We start from the raw sequence: 27,784 nt of genomic DNA, 5'->3' as shown, positions 1-27,784 counted from the left end.
GATTGGATCAGAGGCGGATTTACCGTGTGAAATTTTTCATTGCCTAGTACCCAGTGAAACCAATACCAGGGCACGGCCTGATTCATGGAGGATACAAAGGCGATTGCCTCCATGACCCCTGGTTTTTGCCTTGGTGCCCGTTAATGCTCCAGTAGAAATTTACAATTTCCTCACACTGTAGAGTGGTCTTTACCAAGGAGAATATAATAATAATAATAATGAACACTTAATAAAGCGCTGGTATTCGCCACAAGCGGCGCTCATAGCGCTACATGTACTCTACAAAGGAACAACAAGTAATGAAAGTAGCAAACAACAAAATAAGAAAATAAACTTAACAAAAAGCTTCTCTATGAAAATGAGTTTTTAAACTGTTCTTGAATGTGTTGAGTGATTTGGAGAGTTTCACAGTGTCCGGGAGGGAGTTCCAAAGCTTTGGTGCTGCGCTCTGAAAACTTCTCTCCCCCCCCCCCCATACATGTTTAGTTGTTTTTTTCCTGGAGGAGTTTGTGTTTTGTAGACACATGTACAGGCCGGTCAAAGTGCCCTTTGCAAAGTTTCAATACAAGTTTACATTTTCCTCATAAAAGTGCCCCTTACCAGATGAAAATTGCTACGTCTCTCCACGAGCGAAGTCCAAGGCCTGTGCCATGCCTGTCTTTCCCCCTTTAAAGTTAGTGCTGAACCCCCCAGGTGGTAAAATTGGTTCAGACTTTGATGTCAACAATTAGGACAATAAGATCCAGGGTAAATAAATGTTTTACGAGATCGACCCCTTACCCTTTCATGATGTTCATTTCGGTAAACGATCAAACTGGGTGCCATTAAACTCTGATTTAAGGGGACCAAAACTCGACTAGCTTTACTCGGTAGCCGACAGTCTCTTTTCTTGAAAGAGAGCATTAATCTTCTACGGGATGTTTTAGTGTAGTTTAGTTTAGGGCCTACTACCTTTATTACACAAACATCAAAATACATTGATGTCTGTTTTTTGTTTTTGGCTTACCCCCTTGCCTTTTTCATAGGTTTGTTATTTTATGTATACAATATCTGTTCAGTTGAGTACACCAAGTGAGAATACTGGTCTTTGATAATTACCAAACGCTTCCAGTGCCTTTAAAAACAAAAATCAAAAAAGAAAATCAACCTTGTTTACCCGACTCCCTCTAAAAAAATACACTTAATACCTTCCCTTCACCCTCTCCAGGAATTGTAAAGCAATTACACTCGCCTGGCTCATCCCTCTTTTATTCAGCTTCCTTGTGTAGCCAGGTACCCAAAAGCCCCCTAAAGCACCCATTCATCCATAACCCTGTCACCCTCCACTGCACCCTATTGAAGCCCTCTGTTTGTGTTAAATTGGGTCGCCTGGTGGTCTGTTGAGGAGCCAGTCGGAATAATCAATGTTTAAAATGTTGATCTTCTTTTCAAAATCGTTTTCAGGACTAATACTTCACGAAGGCGATTGCCTCCATGCCCCCAGTCATTGCCTTAAAATACCCCCTGGTCATTGCCTTGGTGCCCTTGAAATGCTCTCAGTGAAAATGTACAATTTCCTCAGTCATAGGGTGCCCTTAACCAAGGAAAAAATGCCTCGGTGCCCTTGCACACCCAGGTGTTTTTGTTTTACACTAGACTACATGTCTGAGGCCACTTGTTTTAGTGTCAGGCAAAATTTTAACAAGGACTCGGTAAGGGTGTCCAAATTTGATTGAAAAATTTTGTCAAGTTCTCCATGTTGCACTTTGGTCGTGTTGGTGCAACTCATAAAATGCTGGCTATGCAAACATCATCTAGATACAGTGTGCAATGTATGTTAAATTGAACTGTACACACTGCAACAATTGTTCCAAAACATTTTGTGTACTGTACTTGGGTAATGTAAATTTGTTTGTCTAAAAACCCTTTCCCAAAGAAACACTATATTCTTAAAAAACACACACACACTGTGTGAAAGTTTCCCAAGACTTCTAAGAAATATATCTCAGTCAGTTTGCGCAATCGATAATCATGTTGCAATCACCCAGCACCAACTGGCAGCCCAGAGAGGGAGGTGGATATATGGTGGAGGGGAGAGAAAGCACCATGCAGCCTGCTTGAAAACCCTTGAATTATGCCGCTATTGTTCTCACTAAACGCTCCAGGGAGAATCGAGGCGAACAAACTCTCCACGAGTGTGTGTGAGGAAAGCGGACTGTCAAAAGGGCCGTCCACAACAATGATCCCACGAATCTGAAAAGGGAATCCAGGGTTTAGTTAGTTCATTCTGCTTCAATCACCCCCCCCCCCCCCCTCGCTCTCACTCCATCAATTGTGATTTATTTTTCTTGGGAAGGTTGTGAATAGAACCGATCAAGCATGATAAATCCAGGAAAGAATAAGAAGAAAAAAACGTTCAGGCCTGTTGAATCTTATTGATGCGTTAAAAAACAAAACTATCCTCAAGCAACTTTCTAACATCAACCGGAATCGACTGCGTTTTGTTTTTTCAAAACCCTTTTATCAGTTTGGGGGTGCTGGGGAGAGTGGTTCGCAAATGGTTACCCCTATTGTTCAGAGCTGGTCACACACCAGTTCGAGCGATGATTAAATTTAGCGGAGAGCAACTTGTTTATCCGGCTGCAACTCATTTGTTCCGATTGTTCAGTGTTGTTCCTTGTATTTTTTTCACTCTGGTTGGGGTTTAATGTGTTGTTTTGCTTGAGCAGTTTAGGAAAACATTTCGGAAGGTTTAAAGGAATGTTCTGGGCTGATTTGTTTTTCTGGAAGATGGATGTAGCAAGGTTATAAGAAAGTTGCTTGAAATTGCTAGATTTAATATCTTGACCGAAAAGTTGTTAAAGGGAAGGTACACTATTGGTAATTGTCAGATCCCACGCTTCTCACTTGGTGTATAAATGTGTATCTCAACATTATGCATTTAAAATAACAAACCTGTGAAAATTTGAGCCCAATAGGTCATCGGAGTTGGGAGAAAATGATTCAGAACAAAAGAAAACCTTGCTGGACGAATTTGTGTGCTTTCAGATAAGAATAAAAGAAATATTTGAGTGAGAAATTACCTCTTTCTCAAAAACTACGTTGTTTCAGAGGGAGCCGTTTCTCACAATGTTTTATACCATCAACAGCTCTCCAATGCTTGTTACCAAGTCAGTTTTTAAGTTAGTATGTATTGTTTTGAGTAATTACCAAATGTGTACCTTGCCTTTAAAGCAATGGTAAAAAGACTAAGAGAAAACAAACTGTCAAATACTGGGAGAGGAAAGCTCTTTTATTTAAAAGCACGTTTAAATCAACCCACAGATGATTATGATTTAATCGACTTGCTTTAAAGCATTCCAAAGACCCGACCCAAAGAAAAGAAGTGTTTTTAAGTGGATCAAGTGTAAATGTTATGTAGTTAGACAGCGATTATGAAATAATATAAACTGTGCTCAGGTCTGCTCTACTGGGTGGTTGGATCAGCATTCCAATCTTTTTCAAAAGCATTTCATCCTAACGCCAGAATGATCGCCAAATCACTTGCTTGACTGGGTAGATCTCAGGGTTTGTTTTAAAATAGTCAGTGGACTCTTAAATCTTCTCTGGCATGTGTTGGGAACCTTTTTAAAAAAAGAAAACTTATCCTGTCAGAGGAGACAATAGGATGTCCATGAATATCTTAAGGGTTCCCCAAACACAACCGATGACCCTTTCATCGGCCGTCGACACCAGGTGGATTTTGAAATGTTGCGGCACGGGCTGTTTAACTTCGAGGAAAATAAAAAGCCCATGGGTTTTATTGTGTTTGTCCTCTGATTTAATGGAGTGGAGAAGAGTTTATAAATCTTTGGAAAGTCTGTCAGATGGCTGTACTCATTAGGTTTGATTGACAAACTTGTGCAAATCTTTGTGACGGTGTTTGCTGTTACCTGTTCATGTTTGTGATGTGTTGTCATTAACCTTCGAAAAAGACTCTGCTAGGGTCGAAGCGTAATGCCATTTTCTATTCTTTGCTGTTTTAAAGAGGCTGGACACTATTGGTAATTGTCAAAGAGCAGTCCTCTCACTTCGTGTATCTCAACATATATGCATAAAGTAACAAACCTGTGAAAATTTGAGCTCAATCGGTTGTCGAAGTTGCAAGATAATAATGAAAGAAAAAACACTCTTGTCACACGAAGTTGTGTGCGTTCAGATGCTTGATTTTGAGACCTCAAATTCTAAATCTTATTAATCTAATTACTTCTTTCTCGAAAACTACATTACTTCAGAGGGAGCCGTTTCTCACAATGCTTTCCATCAACCTCTCCCCATTACTCGTTACCTAGTAACGTTATATGCTGCTAATATTTTGAGTAATTACCAATAGTGTCCACTGCCTATAAAGCACAAACCTTGAGTCGTCACAGGAAAAGTCTTGCTGTAGAGCCAAGGTCTTAGTATCAGTAAGCTCCTTATAGGATCAAACTGTAATCTTAGAAACAGTTTTCAGTTGACATTTCGTCCGTTATGAAGTTGTGTGTGTCATAAAATGTTAAGGGAAGGAATAAAGTCGATTGGTAACTCCTCTTAAAATGAATGACGCTCAAAACCTTTGGTATGAAGCCTACAGTAGCTTTCAATAGTATAATGAAGTTTGAAAAGCATTTTACTTACATGTGTAAGTGCTAATTCACACGACAGCAACTTTAAAACTGCCTGGTCCCTAGCATTATTTTAGCATGGTTGTAAAATGTTTTATAAGATTTTGCAAGAGAACCTGGACAGTAGTAAAAATTGTTGTCCTTTCCCAGGAGGTACATTTTGTGAATTTTACAACCATGCTACAATTTAGCCAGCAACCCTTGCTAAATTGCTCTCGTGTGAAAGGGGGATTTAGACTTATAGCGAAGTAATTTTATTATGTAAAAAGATATCAGCTTTTATACCACCAAATTTGAATTTGAGATGCCTGTTAGATACAATCTGGATACAATTCTCAACTTGTGTATTCCTATCGGGCATTATTTTCTTGCGAGAGTCAGAACTCTATCACAGCGACAAACATTTAAGGACTTGTCAACAAGTCTATATGTAGGTGCCCCTTCAAACAATTTTGGTAGACGTGTCAGTTTTTCCTAGGCCAGGAGCACAGACTGGAAGAAAAACACTTGAAGAATTTAGTGTTTAGAGTTAACCAAGCTCCAAACACCCTTGGGTTGTTTGTTGTGTACTTTGCCACACATTAGCTAAAACATTTGTGACAAAAGAACCTCCGCTGAAAGTCACCTTCAAAATAATTGCCCTACATCCGTCCCCCCCCCCCCTACACTTCCCACCAGCGGAGAAATTCACAGACATTGTGTTTGTTGTATGTTCAGTTGTAATCAACAAGTCATTATGACGATTGTACTGGCTAAGTCCCGTGTCCTGTGCTAAGTTTGTGTCCCGTGTGGAATGCACTCCCAAGTGATGAAAAACACAATTTAAATTCTATTTGTTGAGAGAAAAATGCTTTGGGGATGTGGTACTGTATTTTGAGATGCAGGCATGGTACTTCACAGAGGCAATGAAGGTAATAGCCTCCATGCCCCCTGATCATTGCCTTGGTGCCCCTGTAAAGCTACAGCAGAAATTTGCAAATCCAGTTCCTCATAGGGTGTGCTTTACCAGGGAAAAAAATGCCTACTGTGGTGCCCTCCCCTTGCCCTTTCAAAAATGAAGCAACCTGTACATGTCTGATGATACATTGTGTAGTACTGTGTACAAAGTACATTTGTGTACATCATTGGTTTTTGGAAGAGTAAATTCATTCCAATCCTCTAGTGTTTAAGCAACACATTACCTCGTTGTTTGTTTAATGTTGAGTTGTTAATGTTAGGTTAGAGTCTCAAATGTTGGTATTTGAACATGTGAAGTGTGAGAACTGGCTCCCTCTGAAGTAACACAGTTTTTGAGAAAGAGGTAATTTCTCAATCAAATATTAAAAGCCTCCAGATCTGAAGCCTTAATATAAATGAAGTTGAAATCACACAAATCTGTGCAACAAGGGAGTTTTTTTATCATTATTCTCAAGTTGCAGCTTCGATGACCAGTTGAGTCAAATTTGGTAACACATTTGTTATTTTTTGCATTGTTGGGATACACCAAGTGAGAATTTACTGGTCTTTGACAATTACCAAAGGTGTCCAGTGCGTTTAATGTGAAAAAAAGAAGTTGATAAATGATGAGGGGAGAGAGGTTAAGTCAGAGCATGTTAAGAGTTTCCCAAGCTCTGTCATTTTGGTATCAATTCATCATTCTGAGTGTTCGGAATGATGGAACGACTCAAGCTGTATGTTTAGACAGAATGGGCGGGAGCAAACTGATCATGATAGATTAGGAGGTTTAGATTAAGGGGTCAAAGGTTAATGCTGCCAAGATGGCTGCCTGTGATAACCCGACACCCTTAAAAAAAAAAAAAAAAAGAGCCAGTGGCAGTTTATACACCAGAAATAATGATGTTTTTTTGGACGAGCTGTTACGAGCACTGAATTCAAATTCTGGTGTTTCTGTTCAGCAGAGTGTGGGTTTGAGTTACACTTGTGTCCTTAAAGCAAGACACTTAACCATTGCTTCGTCCTTCGGATGGGACATAAAGCTGTTGGTCACGTGTGTTGTGTAAAACTGCACGTAAAGGAACCCAGTGCACTATCCAAAAGTGAAGCAGGTTCGCCCTGGTATTCATGGTTTGATCGGCAGTATTTGCGCCACAGCACCTTATAAACCCTATATGGTGCTACAAGTAAGCCATTGAGGTCTCATACTAAAAATAAACTTGCTCCACTGTACCTTTCAGGACAAAATACTGAGCGCTTTGATAAGCCCATATGGATGTGATGAAGTGCTATAAGAACTTATTGTAGTGTTATTATAAATGTCCATCCCTTCTGTTCTCCTTGGCAAGTTCCTTTGCTAAGCAAGAAATGAGCAGGGTACCACTTATTGCAATGGTACAATATTTTGGCTGGTGAACTTTTTTTGCTTAGCAAGATTTGTCACCTGTTTCTGTTTCAAAGCAATACTTTTCTGTGCTTAGCAAGTTTTGTTGTGCTTTACAGGCTTAATGAAATTGGGCTCTGGTATCGCCTTTTTCGTTTAAGCACAATTTTGTTGTGCTTAGCAGCTCCATGAAAGTGGGCCCTTGGTGGCAGTGTTCCTTACACATTCCTTCAGTTGGAGATTTTACACTCCTAGGGTGTTTTTCAATCTTTCAACAAAAGAACTCCACAGATTGACAACAAGACAAACAACACTGTCTTTACATGTAGTCCGAGGAATTCAAATTTAAATGTTTCATTGTGGCCGTGAAGGTCTCTTTGCACTGAACATTATTTTCTAATTTATTGGGCCCCCAAGCGTGCATTCTTAACCTAAAGCTGTACCAGCCATCACACACTATAAAGAAACTATCGTCCAACAAAACAGAGAGCCCTGCAAACAAACAAATTACTGGTCTCTCATTTGCACAGTAAATTCACCAACCAGCGAAAAAGTCACAAATAACTGACAGTGACATGAAAGGCATTCCACTGGAGCCACAACAGCCCACCAGTTTTGGCTTTTCAACAGCCAGCACAAACGATCTTTTCATTTGACCGCTTAAGGGTGGTTGCAGTGAAATCTTCTATTTTCAATAAAAAAGGTCTGGACTGTTATCGCTGAAATTGCTCCCTCTGCCACTAAGATGCTGATACCAAGACAGTTGACTGTGTGGGCCACGGCAACATAAGTTCCTCTTACTGGGTTTTCTTGTTGGTGTTTTTTCTGTTTTTTTCCCTTCTTTTTTTGAAGGCCAAATATAAATGCTACATGATGTTGGACATGTATGCACAGAACAGTTTCACTTAGCAGAAACTGTTTATAAATACATGTAACCTTGTTGTGACTGTTCCCCACCCATTTTTTGCTTGGCATATATATTTGCTAAGCAGTATATTCTGCTTAACTGCTTTAAGGATTTGGGCCATGGAGATAAAGGTTACAGTTAGTTGTAAATAACCCTGGGGATAGTCTGAGCATAGTCTGGGCATGCAGCTACCCTCAGAGGTCCCTACCCCTTGAAGGGCTCTTGAGATGCCCCATGAGGTTCCAGGGTTGTCTCAACATGTCTGACCTCACAGTCTGGACAGGGGTTCTTGACATGACCAAATAAAGTTGTTGAAGTTGTTTCCAGCATGCTTCAGATTCCATGGTAACTTACTCCCTACTGTAGACTGTTCATTTTCTCATTTCATGGAACCAGCTTGAGCCAGTGTACACAGAGTGGTCCAAGGCTCAAATTTTACACTGGACAGTCCGCTCCAGGCCAGTGGTTTCAGCATGTAATGATGTTTAGAGTAGAGCCAGTAAACTTAAGACAAGACAAGTCCCTGATGGAGTGGTCTTAGAAAATCAATATCTTTGTCTCAAAAGAGTACGTTTCAAATGTTGAGTTTGAGTCTCACAAATTTATTTCAATTCTCTTCTCTTCTCATTTTGATTCTAGTCTCTTCTCATTTTGATTCTAGTCTCTTCTCATTTTGATTCTAGTCTCTTCTCATTTTGATTCCAGTCTCTTCTCATTTTGATTCGAGTCTCTTCTCATTTTGATTCTCTTCTCTTCTCATTTTGATTCCAGTCTCTTCTCATTTTGATTCGAGTCTCTTCTCATTTTGATTCTGGTCTCTTCTCATTTTGATTCTGGTCTCTTCTCATTTTGATTCTGGTCTCTTCTCATTTTTATTCTGGTCTCTTCTCATTTTTATTCTAGTCTCTTGTAAATAAAATCCCGGTCGAGTAAAGATTCTGAGAGCTACAAGTCCTGCGATCTTGCGGATTTTACCCCAAAATTCGAGCCCTTGGTCCCCTGTCTTTATCAGCAAAGACCCAGTGATTTCATCATTAGATAAAAGTGCTGTGACAAAATGTAAGCTTTTCTTCTTCAAAAGCTTTTCCAAAGTAGCCCTGTAAAAAAAGGCCCAGTTTGAACTTTTTCTTGCACAATTTTATTCCTACAGAAGGTTTTTTTGTGGAAACTTCAAACATGTCACTCTTGGTCATTTGTTACACCTGTGTAAATTCTTTTGTTTTCTAGATTTACCTTCTTTCACCTTCGTTTTCTCGAAAAAAAAATCACATTTATTTCTCAGCTGGTAGCCAATTGTGTCAAGGTGTGTAAAAAAACTCACATCGCACAGGGTGGGCGGTGGTCAGAACAGCTGTGATTGATGGTTGCCTAGCAACCCAATATCCAATCCCTACACAGCTTGCCAAACTCCTGGACAAACCCCTGGACAGGTTGAGGTGACTTGAAGGCCATGTTCACTTACATCTTTAGAGAAAGGTGCACCATTAAAGGCACTGTACACTATTGGTAGTTACTCTAAATAGCTGTAAGCAAAAAAACTTACTTGGTAACGAGCAATGAAGAGCTGTTGATAGTGTAAAACATTGTGAGAAATGGCCCCTCTGAAGTTATGTAGTTTTTGAGAAAAAGGTAAATTTTCTCACTCAAATATTAAAAGACTTCAAGTCTGAAGCATTTTGTAAGGCATCTGAAGGCACACACAATTTTGCAACAGGGGTGTATTTTCGTTCATATTCTCTCCCAACTCTGGCGACCAATTGAGTGCAAGCTTTCACAGGTTTGTTATTTTATGCTTATTTAGGGAAACACCAAGAGAGAATGCTGGTCTTTGACAATATTATTACCATACATGTCCAGTGCCTTTAAAAGTAATTCAAGATTTTGACTTCCTGTAACATGGCTCACCTGTGTAATTCAACCTCCTTCTCATGACTCCCACCTGGGTATCTAGTAATTCAACCTCTGTCTCGGGAACTCCCAGGGGCTCAGTCAATTTATGACTTACAAATTTAATTACATATCACTCTAGTTTACAGAGGTGCTGAGAAAGTTTTAGCTGTGGACAATATTTTGCAGTCTGAGAAGTAGAACTTTTCTGTCAATCAACAAAGTTTGGAAGGGTCAAATAAGTTTCAGTCTTAGTTTACAGAGTTGCTGAGCATAAAAATGTTCTGCTGAGAAGGTTTTTGATTTGGAGAGCATTCTGCAGTCTGAAATGAGAAGAAGTTTAGAAAGGTTGTATGGGTCATCGGGGCAAAAGCCAGTGCTGCTATGATTTTGGCCTTGGTGCCTAGGTCTTTGGCTCGGTCGTTACCCAAGACATGGTATTGGTATGATGCCATGGTCTTTGCCTTGGTGTCCTGCTCTTGGTCATTGGCTATGTGCCCCAATCTTGCCATGTGTGCCCAGGTATTTGTCTGCTCTTGGTCATTGGCTATGTGCCCCAATCTTGCCATGTGTGCCCAGGTATTTGTCTGTGCGGCCTAATATTTGCCTTTGTGCCCCAAGTCCTGGCATGTACATGTATGCCCCAATCTTGGTGTTGGTGCCCTGGTCTTATGGCCTGTGTATCCATGTCCTGTCCTGTCTTGGCACTGTCCCTTGGATTGGCTTTGATGCCCCTCAAACGGAAAAGTGGCAAGAGAAATTGCCTTGCCCTCTGTGTTCAATATATAATGTACGTATATATGGTAGGGTTAATTTCAGGCGTGTAAAGCCCGGTTCATACTTCCTGCGAATGCGATACGAATGTTGACGTCACAAATTCGCAACGAAAGTTCGCAGCAGTTGAACTCCGCTCAACTCACTTGCGAATATAGCTGCGCAAGGAGGGTTGTGATGTCAAATTCACGTCAAATTCGCTTCGCATTCGCATGAAGTATGAACCGGGCTTAATTGACTGTCATTACATTGTACATAAGTTTGTGGACTCTTAGTTAAAATAAATATTTGTACACACCTAGGTTCCCACTTAAAAATTCTTAATCTGATTGGAGTGGCCACTTCTACTAGGTAAAGTGGCATTGCCCCTGCCAGCTTGCACTGTCCGATATTTGTACACCGTAACTCTGCATACATTTCATAGATTTGTACACCACCTTTATAGAGGCCGAAAATCATATCCAGCCCATCTTCATTCCTACACTCAACTTTTTTTCACTTAGGCCAAGTATAAAATAAAAACAGTTTAGCGTCCTCCCTTTTTGGAAAAAAAAATAACCTTGAGTTTTTTTGGTTTTTTTTAATGGCAGCCTGACACATGTTGTAATACTAAAACTGGCTGGGCTATTTTTCAAAACCGGTTTTTGTTTGCTAAGATCAGTAACAGATTTAATTTTTGTTTTGGTAGACAAACAACGATTAACTTTGGTTTTACCCATGGATCCAAAATTAGTATTCTTTATCCCGATGCAAATTTCCCTGTAATAAAAAATTGTCATTTAAAACTAAAGATGAAAAAAAAAAGGAGACGGCCTTTAAAAAGGAAGCAACTGAGGACGCAAAACATGTTTTACTTTCATTTGGCCTGTGGATTACATAAACCAGGATACCCTGAGGGTGACAATACCACAGTACCCTTACAATAGACAGCCTGAGCAGCCCTCTATTGTCTAAACCTGGACCCTCCTTCCTAGTATTATGACCCAAGTATTGTGCTAGCCCCTTGCTCTGGTTTTAAATCTGGAGATCATTCTAAGCTGTGATGGTTTTTCCCCCAAAAAGACAGTGACGGGTCAGCTGGAAAACCTCTAAGACATTAAAAAGGCCCTTTCACTGAGCACCAAAAGCAAGGGTCCTCTGTTAATTGATGCTGATCGGCTGGCAAACCTATAAGATCCTCAGCTGACAGTGACTAAAATGGCCCTTTCACATGAGCACCAGTAACGAGGGTTCTCGGTTAAATAATGGATGCCGATCGGCTCGCAAATTTTAAGAACTTTGGGTGACACTAAAAGTGCCCTTCCACATGAGCACCAGTAACGAGGGTCCCCTGTTAATGGATGCTGGTTGACTGTCACTTTGTTCGATTGTCATTATTTTAAACAAGCTTTCACACGACTTCATCTTGAAACAAAAACTTACCAAGGTCCCTTGTTTTAAATTGATTGTAAATGTTATGTTTGACCAATCACTAAACACTTTGTTATTAGGTCGAACTATTCACATTGTACTAACGAGGGTCCTGGGTTTAATTAGTGCCATTTCACACGACTTCATCTTGAAACAAAAACTTACCAAGGTCCCTTGTTTAAAAGGGATGGAATGACAGACTTTGTATGATTTTGAATGATTTAATATTATCAATGTTAAGTTTGAATCGTGGGTGAAGAATATTCATTTTGGTTTTTACCCATACACCAATGTGTGTTAGCACTGTATACTCAGTACTTTCCCGAGTCGTGTGAAGAAAATAAACAGATTGACTGTTCATTTACTAAACATTTTCTAATTTTTAAAACATTTGTGACTTGTTCTGTGCATGAGAATAAGGGTCTTGGTTATTATTTAATAAGGATAGCTTTCACACCAATAAATATCATGGTGATTTAAAACATAGTTTAAATTATTTTGGAGAAGATCTGGATCTCTGTTAAAGATAACATACGCCCTTGATTGTTATTTAACAAGGATAGCTTTAACACCAAATAGAATTTGCTATTCTTCAACATCTGGTTTATTTTAAGTTGCGGTCCCTTATTAAAATTGTCTCAGTGTGAAAGGACCTTTTGAGTGAGTACACCTGGGTTCAGATAACAAACTTTCTTAGGAATGTGAAGAGGGCTTCATTTAATAATGATAATAATAAACAGTGTTTGTATTTTCATAGTAATCCACCTTTAAAGGCAATGGACACTATTGGTTATTACTAAAAAATAGCGGTTAGCATAAAAAATTACTTGGTATAACGAGCAATAGAGAGCTGTTGATAGTACATGTATAAAACATTGTAAGAAACAACTCCCTCTGAAGTAACAGAGATTTGAGAAAATAGTTGATTACATAAGGCATTTATATAGCGCTCTAACACATGGTACCACAGCGCTTTACAAGAAACTGAACAATAAGCAAATAAATAATGGCACTGATAGCCTAATGGGAAAAGAAGTCAAAGCAATCAATAAATTTGAACAGGAAAGTTTTGAGATGTTTCTTGAAAACTGCAAGTGACTCCCTTGAACATATTTGTGGATCAGGTTTCCAAAGGCGTGGAGCATGTGTTTAAACATGTGTTTAAAAAGCCCAATCCCCAGCAGCGGAATACACATATAGGATAGAGTCCAGTGCTTTAAAGGCAGTGGACACTATTGGCAACTGTCAAAGAACAGTCTTCTCACTTAACGTATCTCAACATATGCATAAAATAACAAACCTGTGAAAATTTGAGCTTGATTGGTCGGTGGAGTTGCGAGATAACTATGAAAGAAAAAACACTCTTGTCACACGAAGTTGTGTGCTTTCAGATGCTTGATTTCGAGACCTCAAATTCTAAACTTGAGGTCTCGAAATCAAAATCGTGGAAAATTACTTCTTTTATCGAAAACTACTCCACTTCAGAGGGAGCCGATTCTCACAATGTTTTATACTATCGACCTCTCCCCATTACTCATTACCAAGTAAGGTTTTTTGCTAATAATTATTTTGAGTAATTACCAATAGTGTCCACTGCTTTTTAATATCAAAAGCTCGGTCCACCAGAGTAATTGCTGTGGGTGCAGTTCATTTACCACCACTGTGACATTGGATTTTCCACCACTGACATCGAATAAACCTACAAATTTCTCTGCAGCATTGTTGCGCTACTTTGCCTGTGTGTTTGTACACAGCACACAGGCAACAGGCATCATACTCACCAAAGACCTGACAATCCAAAACCCATAGTCATCCCAACTTAAGCCCCCTTCCCAATCCGCATTCATCAGGGATTAGTGCAAGACCCTTTACACAGACTCTCCTCTCCTCAGCCAAAGACCTTTTCCCACAGGCTTAAGAACTGGGCAGTGATTTTCTATTGTGGAGGGTGACACAGTGGTTTTGCCCTTAGTGCTAGCCCTACTATGGTCCAGTTCTGCCAGGGTGCACAGTAGTGTACTAAGTACATGGTAGTAGTCATTTCTGTAGTCATTTCTGTAGTCATTTCTGTAAAGGGGAGTAATTTTTACAAGATTCTTTGACTTTGTTTGGTTTCTTTCTCGGGGGATGTACTAAGGCCTACTAAGTTTGTACATGTAAGGCGGCCAAACCACAATCTCAGTGCTACATGTACAATCCCGGCCAAAATGCTTGGGCCACCCATTCCTAACGTTATATAACGTAGTACAAGTCAGTTCTTCTGTATAAAAGGGGAGTGATTTTTACAAGATTCTTTGAACCTGTTTGGTTTCTATCTCGGGGGGTATGGGTGCTTAGTTTGTTAGTCAGCCATGCCATGTTATGTAATCCTACATGCTTCATAACTCTGGTCCTTGCTCTATGTGTACGTATGTGATTGAGATAAAATATATTTAAACAACAAAATTCTAGTGATGCACAGAGTCTGTAAACCACCTGAATTGCAAAATCCACATGTAGGAGGTTTATGGTCTAAAATAAGGGGAGAACCCAGGCCAGTTTTCCAAACTCTAAAAGTTAGTCAAATCTCAATCCCTTTGTCTTTCTTCTCCAGGATACCGGTTCCTCACAACCCCTTATTCCTGCCAGTGCAAACCTTATGAGTTCACATGCCCACCTAAGGTGACAGGAGAATTGTAACATCTAGATGATCTTTGTGGTCTATAATAATGAGAGAACCAAGTCATTTTGTCTTAAACTCTTCAAAGTTCATCAAATCTCAATAACTTCTTCTTTCTCTCCAGGATACCTGTTTCTCACAACCCCTAATTCCTGCCATTGCAAACACAATGAATTCACATGTCCACCTAAGGTGACAGGAGATTGTATCTGCATCCCACCTCAGTGGAGATGCGATGGTGATGACGATTGTGGGGACGGGGCTGACGAAGTCGGTTGCAGTAAGTAGACAATTTAGTAGATTTATTTCTTCTTTAACATGTTTAACGCAAAATAAAGGTTCTTCTTTTTTTCTTTTTTTTCACAAAAAAAAAAAAACGTTTTGTTTTTGTAAAAAAGAAAAGAAAAAAAAAAGGGATTTATTTTAACACTCCAGCAAAAGAAAAAAGTTTTGAAAAATAGAACAGCTGTTGACGTTGCTTGTGCTTGATTGTGCTTCCTTTCTTCCAACAGCTTTACCGACGTGTTCTGCCGACCAATTTGAATGCGGGAATGCGAAGTGCATACCAGTGAGCTGGGTTTGTGACACGGACAACGACTGCGGAGATGTGTCTGATGAGACAAACTGTCGTAAGTTGACTAATAAGCCAGTCTCGAATCCCCTCGATCAATTAAAGCGAAAGATTTTAGGCCGTTTTCCTACCCTTCTGCAGAGGTAGTAGTTTAAGAGCGGGACAGTTCTTTTCAGAACTGAGAAGTTTCCCGAATTCCTAAAAAAAATCTAATCCGCGGTTGTAGAATACTATAACAAGACAAGTTCTCAAAAGAATATGATCTCCCAGCAAGTAGACACATTGTGTTACTGCAAACTAGTGGAACCATTATCTCAAGCACTAAGCACAGGTCTGACTTTCAATTTATTTTCAGTTGTAAACCCTTTAAGCATTAAAGGTTAGACAAGGGTTCCCTACATGTACATGTAGTGCTTATAATCAAATGTTTACAACCACTTAATGTCTAGTTATTTTTGTTTCTTTGAAATTAAAAGTTTACGATGTACATTTTCCGATCTCGTACAGCTACGGAGGAGTGTGAAGGGAAGAGTAAATTTCAATGTGCAAATAATAAATGCATCAGACAGCGATGGGTTTGCGATGGAGAAGATGACTGCGGGGATGGATCAGATGAAATATGTCGTAAGTTTTTGTCATTATCTCGTATAATTTGTTCATTCTGTCGCAAGTTTTTTGATACATTTTTATGCCGCAAAACTGAGTTTGAGAAGCATTACTGTCAGTAAAACTTTTCTCAGATTGTGTTTTCAATTTGTCAGAATTGTTTTCAATATCTTGTAAGTTTCTTCAATATCTTAAGTGTTTTCATTATGTCGTAAGTTGTTCAGTATCTTGAAAGATTTTTCAATAGGTGCATATCAAAGCACTCAGTGTTTTCTCCAGCAAGGTTTGTGGAGCATTACCTTGACAAAACTTTTTGATCCTATCTTTAATCAGTTAGCAGAATTTTGAAACACAAGTTTTCTCTCCGGTTGTTTCCTAGCTGCCCAGTCATGTAAGACATCAGAGTTTTCTTGCCTTGCTGGTGGATGTGTAGCCAGCTCCTGGACCTGTGATGGGGATATAGACTGTCCGGACGGCTCTGACGAAACATCATGCCGTAAGTCATCTTAGAATAAGATTCAGTCATAGGTCCTTTTTCGAAACAACGGCTTTTGCTCCAAATTCGGCTCGGCCTACAATCCCGGTCAAATAGCATGGGCCACCCATTCCCAACGTTCCATAAAACCACTCCATGTCCACTTCCCCCTGACAAGAAACATTCTGTCCCCCGTCCCCCGTCCCCCCGCTCAAGGTAGACTGTAACGCAGAAGACCCTGCAATCCGTGCAATCAGAACGCACAGTAAAAGGGGGCATGGGAGGCCCAACAGGATATTGCCAAGATTGTAGCTTGGCCTCGCGGTTGTTTTGACAATTGCGCTTTCTTTGTCGAGCATGCGAGTCAGAAGCCATTTAACCTGATAACATCCTTTTCACAATTTTGTTTCAGCGGATAGCGTAGTGCCGTGCAGCCATGGGCAGTTCTTGTGTCAGACTGGTAACTGTATTCTAAAGGACTATGTCTGCGATGGTGACAATGATTGCGCCGATTCCAGTGATGAAGCAAATTGTGGTACGTTTTCCCCAAAGTTTGTTCGGAGTCCATTATTTCTAAAGCGAGGGTGTACGTTTGGTAATCAGTCTTTAAATTAGTGGCAATAAAAACCTTCGGTTTGAAGCCTACAGCAGCATTTAATAGTAAAAAGCCTTTTGAGAAACATTTCACTTCAAAGTAATGTAGTTCAGGCATGCAACTCTTCCGCGGAATTCCGCGTTTTGGGTTCTTTTTTTTTAATGTGGAAAAAAAAAAAAAAAAACGAAACAAAAGCCTAATATAAGCCTGGCAACAACAGTTTACAACTACAATCACGTAAAATAAGCCTAGTACATGCTAACAATGCACCTCGGAGCATACTCAACATTTGCTAGGGTACCATTGTGGGTCTCATGTCTCGTGGCGTTTCGGCTGCCGCACTCCGCACTTGCGTTGCATGCCTGGAAGTTATGTAAAATAGATGACAGTTCTAATGCGGTAATAATCGTTTCTTCTTTATGTTTTTGGCAGGGGGTCATAATATGACGTGCACAGATGATGAGTTTCGCTGTGGGGACGATACGTGTATTTACGGCCGGTGGAGATGTGACGGAGACTATGATTGTGAAGACCTGTCCGATGAACTTGAATGTCGTAAGTCCTTGATTAATATTGGATTTAATAATTTTAATAATAATTATAATTGAACTGGGTTCTTATTACACTCGATCAAACTCATAAAAACATGAATACAAAACCATATAGAATACCCCATAGCTTTTAAAACAAAATATAAATGTTTGTAAGCCGGATTCACGCTAGCAAGCTTTCACGCTTTCAGTCACAATTAAGGTTGGTTTTTTTCAACAGCCTATCACATACCTGTTTTCATGAGACAGTTTCAGAGAACACTTTTGCTTTTCGTTTAATGATCAGTTTTAAAGGCAGCCTTCAAAATGTAAAGTTGACCTTTTCCTTCCCTTTAGCCGAGCATACCTGCTCCCCTGACCAGTTCCAGTGTATTACAGGAAGATGTATAAGAGGCGCATGGAGGTGTGACGGGGAACCAGACTGCTCTGATAACAGCGACGAGGAAGATTGTCGTAAGTTTACTTCTTCTTTTTTTCATTAATTTTTTTTTCTTTTTTTTCTTTAGTTGAGGCGATTTCAAAACTCAAACAATCAACTTTGAATATCCAAATTCAACTTTAAGCTTTAAGTCAATCTCAAAATATTATCATTGAAAGTTAAAAGAGTCAACTTTAATTTTAGCGTCGGAGAAATTGTATTGGGCAATTCTTATTATGTAATTCATTTTTTTTTTTTTTTTACTCGCCACTCAAATTTCAGTTGTCAACTACAATCTCAATGAGAAGTATACAAAAACGTCTTCAAAAACTCAAAACTTTCAATTTCATCTCAGTTTTATTGTGATAGTAGTTTGTAATTCCCTTCATTTCTGATTCTGTAACAGCCAACTCTAGAGTGTGCGGCAATGACCAGTTCCAATGCAAGAATCGTCAGTGTATAGGATTATCAAAAGTCTGCAATGGTAATGATGACTGTGGAGACAGCAGTGATGAAAGACCTGTTCAGCCATGTTGTAAGTAAAACATACGACAGACGTTTCGCAAACCCAAAGACTTTAGCCAAGTTCCCAGTGGACTTTTTCTTTCGCTGCCAAGCGGAAAGTGTCTGTGACTGACTCTAGTTGATACTACCATTCGTACCCACCTGGACTTGCATGTATATTCAGCGACGTTTGCATAGCATTTTTATTCAACAAACTCAACCACTGTTTATTCATCATGGACACATTATTCTGCTGCATAGGTGGTTTTCAAACGAACCACAGAAAGAAAAAAAGGTGCAAACATCCCTCATTTTGTACTAATATATATATTTTTATTTATTTAGACTCTGACGATTTGACCAGACAGTCCTGCGGTTCGGACAACGGCGGGTGCGATCAGATCTGCACTGGCTTAAGCCCTGGGGTGCGATGCTCCTGTAACCATGGTTACCTGATCGGTGGAGATGGTAAAGAGTGCGTAGGTAAGAAGGCAGGTTGGAAATGGGGTATTTGTTTGTTTAACCGGAAATCCTTTTTAACATCCCCCCTCCCCACCCCCCCTCCCCCCAAAAAATGTTAAACAAACACAATAGTTTTTTTTTATTGAGATAAGATTATTTTAAAAATGAAGACGAAAGTAGAAAGAGCGCTTCAGATTGCTTTGCGCTCCAGTTTTTTTTTATCATTAGCCTAAAGCCCGGTTCATACTTCCTGCGAATGCGAAGCGGATTTGACGTGAATTTGACGTCACACCCTCCTTTCGCAGCGATTATTCGCAAGGGAGTAGAGCAGAGGGCAACTGCTGCGAATTGTTCGTTGCGAATTTGTGACGTCAAGATTCGCTTCGCATTCACATTCGCAGGAAGTATGAACCGGGCTTATCTCATCCTTGTAACTGGAAATTCAAAGTTGTTGTATTTTCTTGAAAACACTGCGTTGTTTGTTTTCATTTTGTTTTTAGATGTGAATGAATGTGAAGAAGAAGATGAGGGTATTTGTAGTCAGGTTTGCGTCAACACCGTAGGGTCCTACGAATGTTCATGTATCGCTGGATATGAACTCCGGCTGGACGGCACAACCTGTAAGGCACAAGGTATGTCTCTAAATCATTTTTTGATCGTTCAGTCTACACCCGGTATGGCCAACAAGCCTCCACAGTTATTAGCGCACCTGCAACCGGTTTCACGAAATGCTAGGATTAATTCTTTCACGGATTAGAACGAGTAACCCGTCCTAACTTGGGATGGGTTTAATGTGTCCTACCTTACGTATCATAAATAAGGATACGGATTACGGAACTTTACTCGTCCTAAGTCCTAGGTACTAGTTGTAGGATTAATCCTAAGTTATGATGAGTTTGGTGAAATCGACGGCTGCGCACATATGGAACAATCTCCCTCTTCACATCCGTCAGACTTCATCTCTTGAATCCTTCATAGTCATGTTAAAGACTCATTTACTTTAATGCTAAGCTAGGTTATTATAATTTGCATTTATTCGTAGTTACTGTACAGCGCTTTGTAACTTTTGTAAAAGTCGCTTTATAAAATATGATTTATTATTATTATTATTATTATTATTATTATTAAATAAAAAGTATTGTGAGGTACAGCATGTCTAGTTATTGTTATTCTTACTCTTCTCACTAACATAACAATCCCCATCTTGACATTGAAGGTCCGGAACCCTACCTCCTATTTGCCAATCGCATTGATATCCGCCGACTGGAACCAAGCAACTTCCACTACACTCCGATCTTAAGGGATTTAGAGAACGCCATCGCGCTGGATTACCTGATCGGAGAGGAGCTGGTTTTCTGGTCAGATGTTGGAGAGGAGCTGGTTTTCTGGTCAGATGTTACGCTGGATAGTATCAAGAGGGTCTATCTCAACGGGACGGGGGTACGAAGTGTCATTACGACTGGACTCGAAAGTCCAGGTGAGTTGATAACTTAATGAGTATCTCACATGGTCCGGTTTCACAGTCCATTATAAAACGTACTCTATCTAATTTGATACTTTGTCATGGCATCAGGAGTGTCATTATGACAAGCATGGTATATTGCATTCTGTTTTACCAGCCATGCTTCTACTGGATGATATTCATGATTAAAGGCAGTTGACACTATTGGTAATTACTCAAAATAATTATTGGCATAAAACCTTACTTAGTGAAGAGTAATGGGGAGAGGTTGATGGTATAAAACATTGTGAGAAACAGCTCCCTGTGAAGTGCCATAGTTTTAGAGAAAGACGTGATTTTCCACGAATTTGATTTTGAAACCTCAGATTTAGAACTTGAGGTCTCGAAATCAATCATCTAAATGCACACAACTTTGTGTGACAAGGGTGTGTTTTTCTTTCATAATTATCTCGCGATTTTGATGACCGATTGAGCTCAAATTGTCATAGGTTGGTTATTTTATGCATAATACGTTGAGATACACCAACTGTGACGGCTAGTCTTTGACAATATTACCAATAGCGTCCACTGCCTTTAAATGAGCCTTGATTGTTTCCTGTATTACTCCCAGGTGGTATTGCTGTCGATTGGATCGGAAGGAAGTTATACTGGACCGATTCCGGGACATCCAGAATTGAAGTCAGTAATCTAGATGGATCCCAACGCTCAGTACTGATCTGGGAAGATATGGAGAAACCGAGAGCATTTGCTGTGCATCCAGAACAAGGGTATGTTGGAGCTGTGTATATAAAAAAAAACATCAGATAAACCCTTCCATTCACCATTTATTTCAGTGATCATCTGTTTACCTGTTTCCGATTCTAAAAACTGTGTTGTTGTGCGATCTTTATTTTTGGTTTTACAAGTGTTTTTCTGATATGATTTATACCAATTGCTAGCGACCGGTCGACGCATGGATGTTTATATGGAAGCATTTATAAACAACATTTTTCCCAATGATTACATTGCAAAAAAATTGTGCTTTCCAATCAAAGTTACCAGACAAAATTACTATAACGTACAAAGCACTTGGTTTCCTGCTTTTAATTGGTAAGCAGGAGTGCGCCCCCATTAGGGATGAAATCTTTGCCGAATGATGATGAATAAAAACTGTTGTCATGACACGCCCTAAATCAAATCTTTCACTCAGGTTGATGTTCTGGACAGACTGGGGAAGCACTCCGAAGATCGAGTCTGCCGGGATGGACGGTAGCTCTCGCCGGATCATCGCTAACACCAACCTCTTCTGGCCGAACGGACTGACCATCGACTACACTACGCAGAAGGTCTACTGGGTTGACGCTAAACATCATGTCATTGAGAGCGCAAACTTGAACGGGTCACAGAGGAAAGCTATTATCAATCAAGGTACGATGATAAACAGTTTGTGATGGCCTCTGTGAAATGAAGTCACTGTGGGGATGAATCACTGTTTTTCTGTTTTTACACATGGCTGGAAAGATCATTCGACAAGCTTCAAGTTGATGTACCTTACACACTTGTATCATTTCTGGTTCAAAAGTTATGATCTTTTAAAACAAAATTATGTTTTAATCTAAAAAATGACCCATACCGGAGGTACAGCCTGTTTATTAAAAACATCAAAATATTGTTAACAGATTTTTCTTTTTAAGCGTTTTCATTCATCCTTATTGATTAAAAAAGTTTCTATTTGAGAAACATGAAAGTTTAGACTTGCTGAAACGAGAAATGCTTATTCCAAAAATTCTTTTCAACTTTATTGAAGTCAGTTTTCAGTGCGAGAACGGCTACGACTGTTACTAAGGGTGTTGCTAAGGTCTTCCTATATCACAACACATGATGGCGCAGGAACAAAAATAGCCGTAGCCGTAGCCGCCTATTTCGACTTGGCCTTACTTTTCATTTAATAAACCTTTTAGGTCTGCCTCACCCGTTTGCCATCACGTTGTTCGAGGACTCAATCTACTGGACGGACTGGCACACAAAGAGCATCAACAGCGCCAACAAATTCACCGGCACAGGAATCGAGATGATCCAGAGCCAGTTGCACTTCCCAATGGATATCCACTCGTTCCACCCCCAGAGGCAACCAGATGGTATGTCCCAATCTTGATTAACCAATCCTGTGATTAGATTTGGAATCTTCTATTATGCTCAAGGGTGATTTTTTTATTTTAAATAATGGAAATTTGACAACTGAACATACCTTTTAATATTCACCCATTCAACCCCCAAAGGCAACTAGATGGTATGTTGCAATCTTGTTATTGACCAATGGAGTGATTGGAATTGGAATCTTCTATTATGTTAAAAGGGAGATTTTTTTTAAAGATTGTTATTCCAAATCGCGTCATTTTGAAAGTGAGCAAATCTGTTTAAAAAGAACTGTTATGTCTGCTGCCGCCAGCGTTTCAAAAGTCCCCCATTCCCGAGAATCAAAAATCACTACTCGGATTTTAAAGTTTCTGTTTCCCGTTTGTTTCCTATTCTTTCCCAATATTCAGTCATCAACAAGTGCGGTGATAACAATGGAGGTTGCAGTCACCTTTGCCTGCCCAACCTGGTCAGCTACAGCTGTGCCTGCCCCACAGGCTTTAAGCTTTATAATGACTCCACGTGTGCTGAAGGTAGGCCAATATAAAGGGCATTAGCTTTTGGATAGGGCCAATATAAAGGGCAATAGCTTAAAGGCACTAGACACTATTGGTTATTACTCGGTCAACTTTGCCTGCCCAACCTGGTCAGCTACAGATGTGCCTGCCCCACAGGCTTCAAGCGTTATAATGACTCCACGTGTGCTGAAGGTAGGCCAATATAAAGGGCATTAGCTTGGGTAGGGTAAATACCAAAAGGCATTAGTTGGCGTAGTGGGTTTCTTAAAGGCACTGGACACGTTTGCTAATTGTCAAAGACCAGTCTTCTCATTTGGGGGGGGGGGGGCCGGGCCTGGGGATTCAAACCAACGACCTTTGCAACTCTAGAGCAGTGTCTTTACAACTAGACAGTTACTGTGGATAATAAATAAACCTTGAAATTAACCTTAAACTTCTGCAATATTCCACCCTCCAGAAATCAACACTTTCCTGTTGTTTGCCGGGAGCGATTACATCCGTCGAGTCTCCTTCGATACGGATGACTTCACCGATGTCGTCATTCCTCTGGAGAATCTTAACAGCGCCGTTGCTCTGGACTGGGACGACAAGGAGGAGTTGATCTTCTGGACCGACGTCGTTGACGACACAATAAACAGAGCCAAATGGGACGGCTCTGAACAAGAGGTGAGACTTGTCTCTGTTAATTTTTAAATTCTTAAATGTTTTTTTGCCCTATATTATATGTATCTGTAAGATCTTGCTGCTGACGCCTGTAATGAAAATTGAAAATGAAAATGTTGATTTGTCCGTGAAAACAGCTGTGTGGTCCCTGCTGTCAATATTTGTTGGGGTTGCTTGTCCTTTTATACGCAACCTTGGCCTTGATAGCTCTACTTAAAGGCACTGGACGTGAAGTAACATAGTTTTTGAATAAGAAGTAATTTCTCACTCGAGCCTGAAGCCTAAAAAGGCATGACAAAGGGTAGATTTTCTTTTGTTTGTGTTGTCCCGTGAAGGAATGCGTCGGATTTTGGGCGTGCCCGTGACCAAATTTATCCATGCTCCCTAAATAACAAAATTAAGAAACATTGTTCGCCCAACCCCCTTCCATCTAATTTACATATTATAAGTAATGAATATTCTATTTGTGATTAAACTGCCATCCAATGGAGTTACTGGATGTGACAGGTGAGTTTTGTGTGGCAAGAAAAATGTGTCGGATGTTTTTATTTTGCTGTGAATTGTTGATGCACTGTGCTTGGAGTTTTTCGCACAGGACTAAACACATTTTATGAAAAACTATATATTTTATTGACTTTTGTTCATTTTGCTTTTTTATTTTTTTGCTGTGTGTTATTTGTATCAAAGGTGATTTGAGCGGTTTAAAAAAAATGTTTGTGAACGGCCCAGCATAAACAAAGGACCTGTCCCCCAGTTGGTGCGCGTTTTGGGGAAAGCAAGTAATCCAGAATTCAAAGAATAGGAGACGCCTGTAAGGAACATAGCTTTGGATTAGACTAATAATATTCCATTTTGTACTTGATAGTTAATCATTGATGTAAGCTTAGAGAGTCCGGCTGGCTTAGCCGTGGACTGGGTGACTAAGAAACTCTACTGGACTGAAGCCGGAATGGATAGAATTGAAATAGCGAACTATGACGGAAGTGATCGAAGTATATTACTCTGGGAAGACCTGGACAGGCCTAGGGACATCTTAGTAGACCCAATATCAAGGTTGGTCGCAAATATTTCTATTTTATCCCCCCTTTTTTCTTATCAAAAAGGCCCACCCTACAACTCCTAGGCAAGCTAATTTTGAAAAAGAATTGTAACTGTATATCATGTATTTAGTTCTTTAATAGACAACTCTTTGTTTCAAATCAACCAGCGTTGAAATTTTCCTAGTGTCGAAATTCATTTTTATAAATGTAATAGCATGTAAAAACGTATTAACCAGTTATGGTAAAACAGCATAACTGGTAAATATTTTTTAAATGCTCAAACTGTGAAGAAAATTTATTTTGTGTGACATGGCTTTACTAATTTCTCAAAAACTACAGCGCCTGCGCAAGTAATATTTTAAGGGAAGCTTTCTATTATCGTTAACTTCAAACTGTGTATAAAGTTTAATGTAAATCTGTTGACATTGTGTTTTGTGTTACAAAATGTACCCAGACCCTTTAACATGTAGAAATCTGTATTTTGAAGGTATATGTTTTGGACGGACTGGGGCTCAAACCCAAAGATAGAACGTGCCGGGATGGACGGGTCAAGTCGTGTGGCCATAGTTTATCAAGACCTTGTGTGGCCAAACGGCCTCGCCCTCGACTATGAACTACGAAGACTGTACTGGACCGACGCTGGCGCCAAGAAAATTGAGTTTGCAAACATAGATGGCAGTGGGCGACAGGTGAGGATCAATGCTCCCTATTTTTGTTTGAAGTATTTTTAAGTTTTCATTGCTTAAACTAAATGAGAGTTACCAAGTTTAATAACAATAATACTGGGTTCTTATATAGGGCTTTATCACATCCCTAGGGGCATATCAAAGCACACAGTATATTTCCCTGCAATGTATGTGGAGCTTCATTTGCAAAACTATGAGACATACTCCTTTTGCATAGCACTGTGTTATGGTTTACAGGGTGCTTTGGCGCAGTATTCTGCCAATCAAACCAGGAACACCGAGGCGACCCGCTCCTATTTTCTATAAGTGCACTGGGTTCTTTTACATGTGTACACAACACACAGGACCAACAGCTTTACATGTACGTCTTATGCGAAGGACGAAGCAACGGTTGAGTGTCTTGCTTTCACGTCACGACCAGGACTCGAACCCACACTCTGCTGGTCAGAAACACCAGAGCTTGAGTCCAGTGTGCTAAACCACTCAGCCACAACACATAATGACAAGACTGGGACTTGAACCCACACTCTGCTGATCAGAAACACCAGAGCTTGAGTCCAGTGTGCTAAACCACTTAGCCACAACACACAATGACAAGACTGGGACTTGAACCCACACTCTGCTGATCAGAAACATCAGAGCTTGAGTCCAGTGTGCTAAACCACTCGGCCACAACACACAATGACAAGACTGGGACTTGAACCCACACTCTGCTGATCAGAAACATCAGAGCTTGAGTCCACTGTGCTTGACCACTCGGCCACAACTCACCATGCCAAACCCAGACTCTGCTGATCAGAAACACTAGAGCTTGAGTCCGTGCTCTTATAATACGCTCCTAACTTTAATGTTCTTTACTCTACTTTTTTCTCGCCAGACCCTAATTGACGAGCAGATCCCTCACCCCTTTGGTCTGACAGTCTTCCAGGATCGGATTTACTGGACGGACTGGCAGTCATTGTCTATCGAGAGTGCAGACAAACTGACCGGTGAATCTCGGTCCACGATGACCGATGGTCTTGAAGACTTGATGGATATACACGTCTATAGTAGACACAGGCAGAGAGGTAAGGGTGCATTTATTTTAATTTATTTACTCAATTATTTATTAATTTATTGATAACCAACAGTAGTTCACCACCACTAACAGGTATCAATCAATCAAAAGAAATTTCAAAAGCAAAAGTTTGTCACAAAACAAATTTGTTGGTCAGTGAGACGAAAATTATTTTAGCATGTAAAACGGGACAAAAATTATTTTTGAAATGTTCTTTTACTCATTTCTGATAAACTACATTACCTCAATAAGTAATAATTTAAGGGAAGCTTTCTACCATCATAATCTTTAAACTGTGTATGGTTAATATAAATCTGTGGACATTGTGTTTTGTGTTTGCAAAAAAGTACCAAGACCCTTATAGTACTTGCACTATCCTTTGTAAGACCTTTATCTTAAGACATCTTTGCCTTTTGCAGTGAGCTCACCGTGCCTAATGAACAACGGAGGCTGTAGTCACATTTGTCTGATGTCTCCCAACCCCCGAGGGTACACCTGCGCCTGTACAGTCGGTATTACCCTCAAGTTTGATGGACACACTTGTGAGACAGGTAAGGCCTAAGCCAAATTTGAGCTACAAGTATCATGACTGGGTTTTGAACCAACACTCTGCCGCTGACAACACCAGAGCTTTGGTCCAGTGAACTAGACCGCTCAGCTTGACACGCCAGTGTAACTGGTTCTTTTTTATACTTTTCCAGGCATGAATGAGTTTCTGATGGTAGCTCGTCGTACTGACCTTCGCCAGATCTCTCTTGATGTCCCATACTATGCAGATGTCCAGATCCTACCCGATAATATTCAAAAGGCAATCGCAGTGGACGTTGACGTCATAGAGAGTGAGTCTCTACCATTTGTTTGCTTGATGCTTTCTTTAACTTTTAAAAGCACTGGACACTATTGGAAATTACTCAGAATAATTGTTAGCATACAAACTTACTTGGTTACGAGCAATGGAGAGCTGTTGGTAGTATAAAACATTGTGAGAAACGGCTCCATGGTAGGACTAGTAAACTAAATTGAATCGCTTCTCCTCAATGAACCCAGGTCTCCTTGGGAGACGGGTCTTTTTCTTCAGCTGCACCACGCGCCTGGAACTCTCTACCACTTAATCTAAGATATTGTCTTTGTACCACAAAAGTTCAAATCTTTTCTCAAAACTTATGTTATGTCAACAGGTTTTCAAGGAATAATTTTGTTGTGTCTGTCTTTCTTTCGTTTTGGTTTTACTGCTCCTTGAACACCCAGCTTTGCTTGTATAAACATTTTAACTTAGTTAACTTTGAACATTTGCTGTCTTGCATTTCTTGTGTAATTTTTATACTTGGGCTATTTTTTGTATATAATCTTCATATTTTTTAAAAAGTCTTTGCTATTGTGCAGTGCTCACTGTTTAATATAATACTTGATTTTTGGGTTAAACAAAGATTTGACTAGAGTGGGATTCGAACCAATGACCTCTGGATTAACGTGCCGGCGCTC

The 27,784-nt window shown here is 39.9% G+C and overlaps 1 protein-coding gene across 3 annotated transcripts in view; it reads left to right on the top strand.

Moving 5' to 3' along the window:
* LOC139953517 (low-density lipoprotein receptor-related protein 4-like) overlaps window positions 1-27,784 on the top strand; it is a 46,996-nt gene that overhangs the window by 6,544 nt on the left and 12,668 nt on the right. For 2 of the 3 annotated variants that reach the window (XM_071952953.1, XM_071952952.1), the window contains exons 2-22: window positions 14,704-14,859; window positions 15,092-15,208; window positions 15,658-15,774; window positions 16,136-16,252; window positions 16,644-16,766; window positions 17,259-17,381; window positions 17,714-17,830; window positions 18,202-18,330; window positions 18,645-18,782; window positions 19,262-19,393; window positions 19,978-20,238; window positions 20,834-20,990; window positions 21,413-21,630; window positions 22,164-22,340; window positions 22,749-22,871; window positions 23,314-23,522; window positions 24,385-24,572; window positions 25,047-25,248; window positions 26,123-26,312; window positions 26,722-26,853; window positions 27,004-27,141. In XM_071952953.1, the coding sequence (XP_071809054.1) occupies window positions 14,704-14,859; window positions 15,092-15,208; window positions 15,658-15,774; window positions 16,136-16,252; window positions 16,644-16,766; window positions 17,259-17,381; window positions 17,714-17,830; window positions 18,202-18,330; window positions 18,645-18,782; window positions 19,262-19,393; window positions 19,978-20,238; window positions 20,834-20,990; window positions 21,413-21,630; window positions 22,164-22,340; window positions 22,749-22,871; window positions 23,314-23,522; window positions 24,385-24,572; window positions 25,047-25,248; window positions 26,123-26,312; window positions 26,722-26,853; window positions 27,004-27,141 (3,264 nt within the window). The remainder of the gene's footprint in view (window positions 1-14,703; window positions 14,860-15,091; window positions 15,209-15,657; window positions 15,775-16,135; window positions 16,253-16,643; window positions 16,767-17,258; window positions 17,382-17,713; window positions 17,831-18,201; window positions 18,331-18,644; window positions 18,783-19,261; window positions 19,394-19,977; window positions 20,239-20,833; window positions 20,991-21,412; window positions 21,631-22,163; window positions 22,341-22,748; window positions 22,872-23,313; window positions 23,523-24,384; window positions 24,573-25,046; window positions 25,249-26,122; window positions 26,313-26,721; window positions 26,854-27,003; window positions 27,142-27,784) is intronic. The other variant, XM_071952955.1, reaches the window with a different exon arrangement.

This window comes from Asterias amurensis, chromosome 22 (genome assembly GCF_032118995.1).
Source record: "Asterias amurensis chromosome 22, ASM3211899v1".
NCBI classification, from domain to species: Eukaryota; Metazoa; Echinodermata; class Asteroidea; order Forcipulatida; family Asteriidae; genus Asterias; species Asterias amurensis.
Note: the sequence above shows the minus strand (reverse complement) of the source record. Positions and strands in the feature narration are given on the sequence as shown.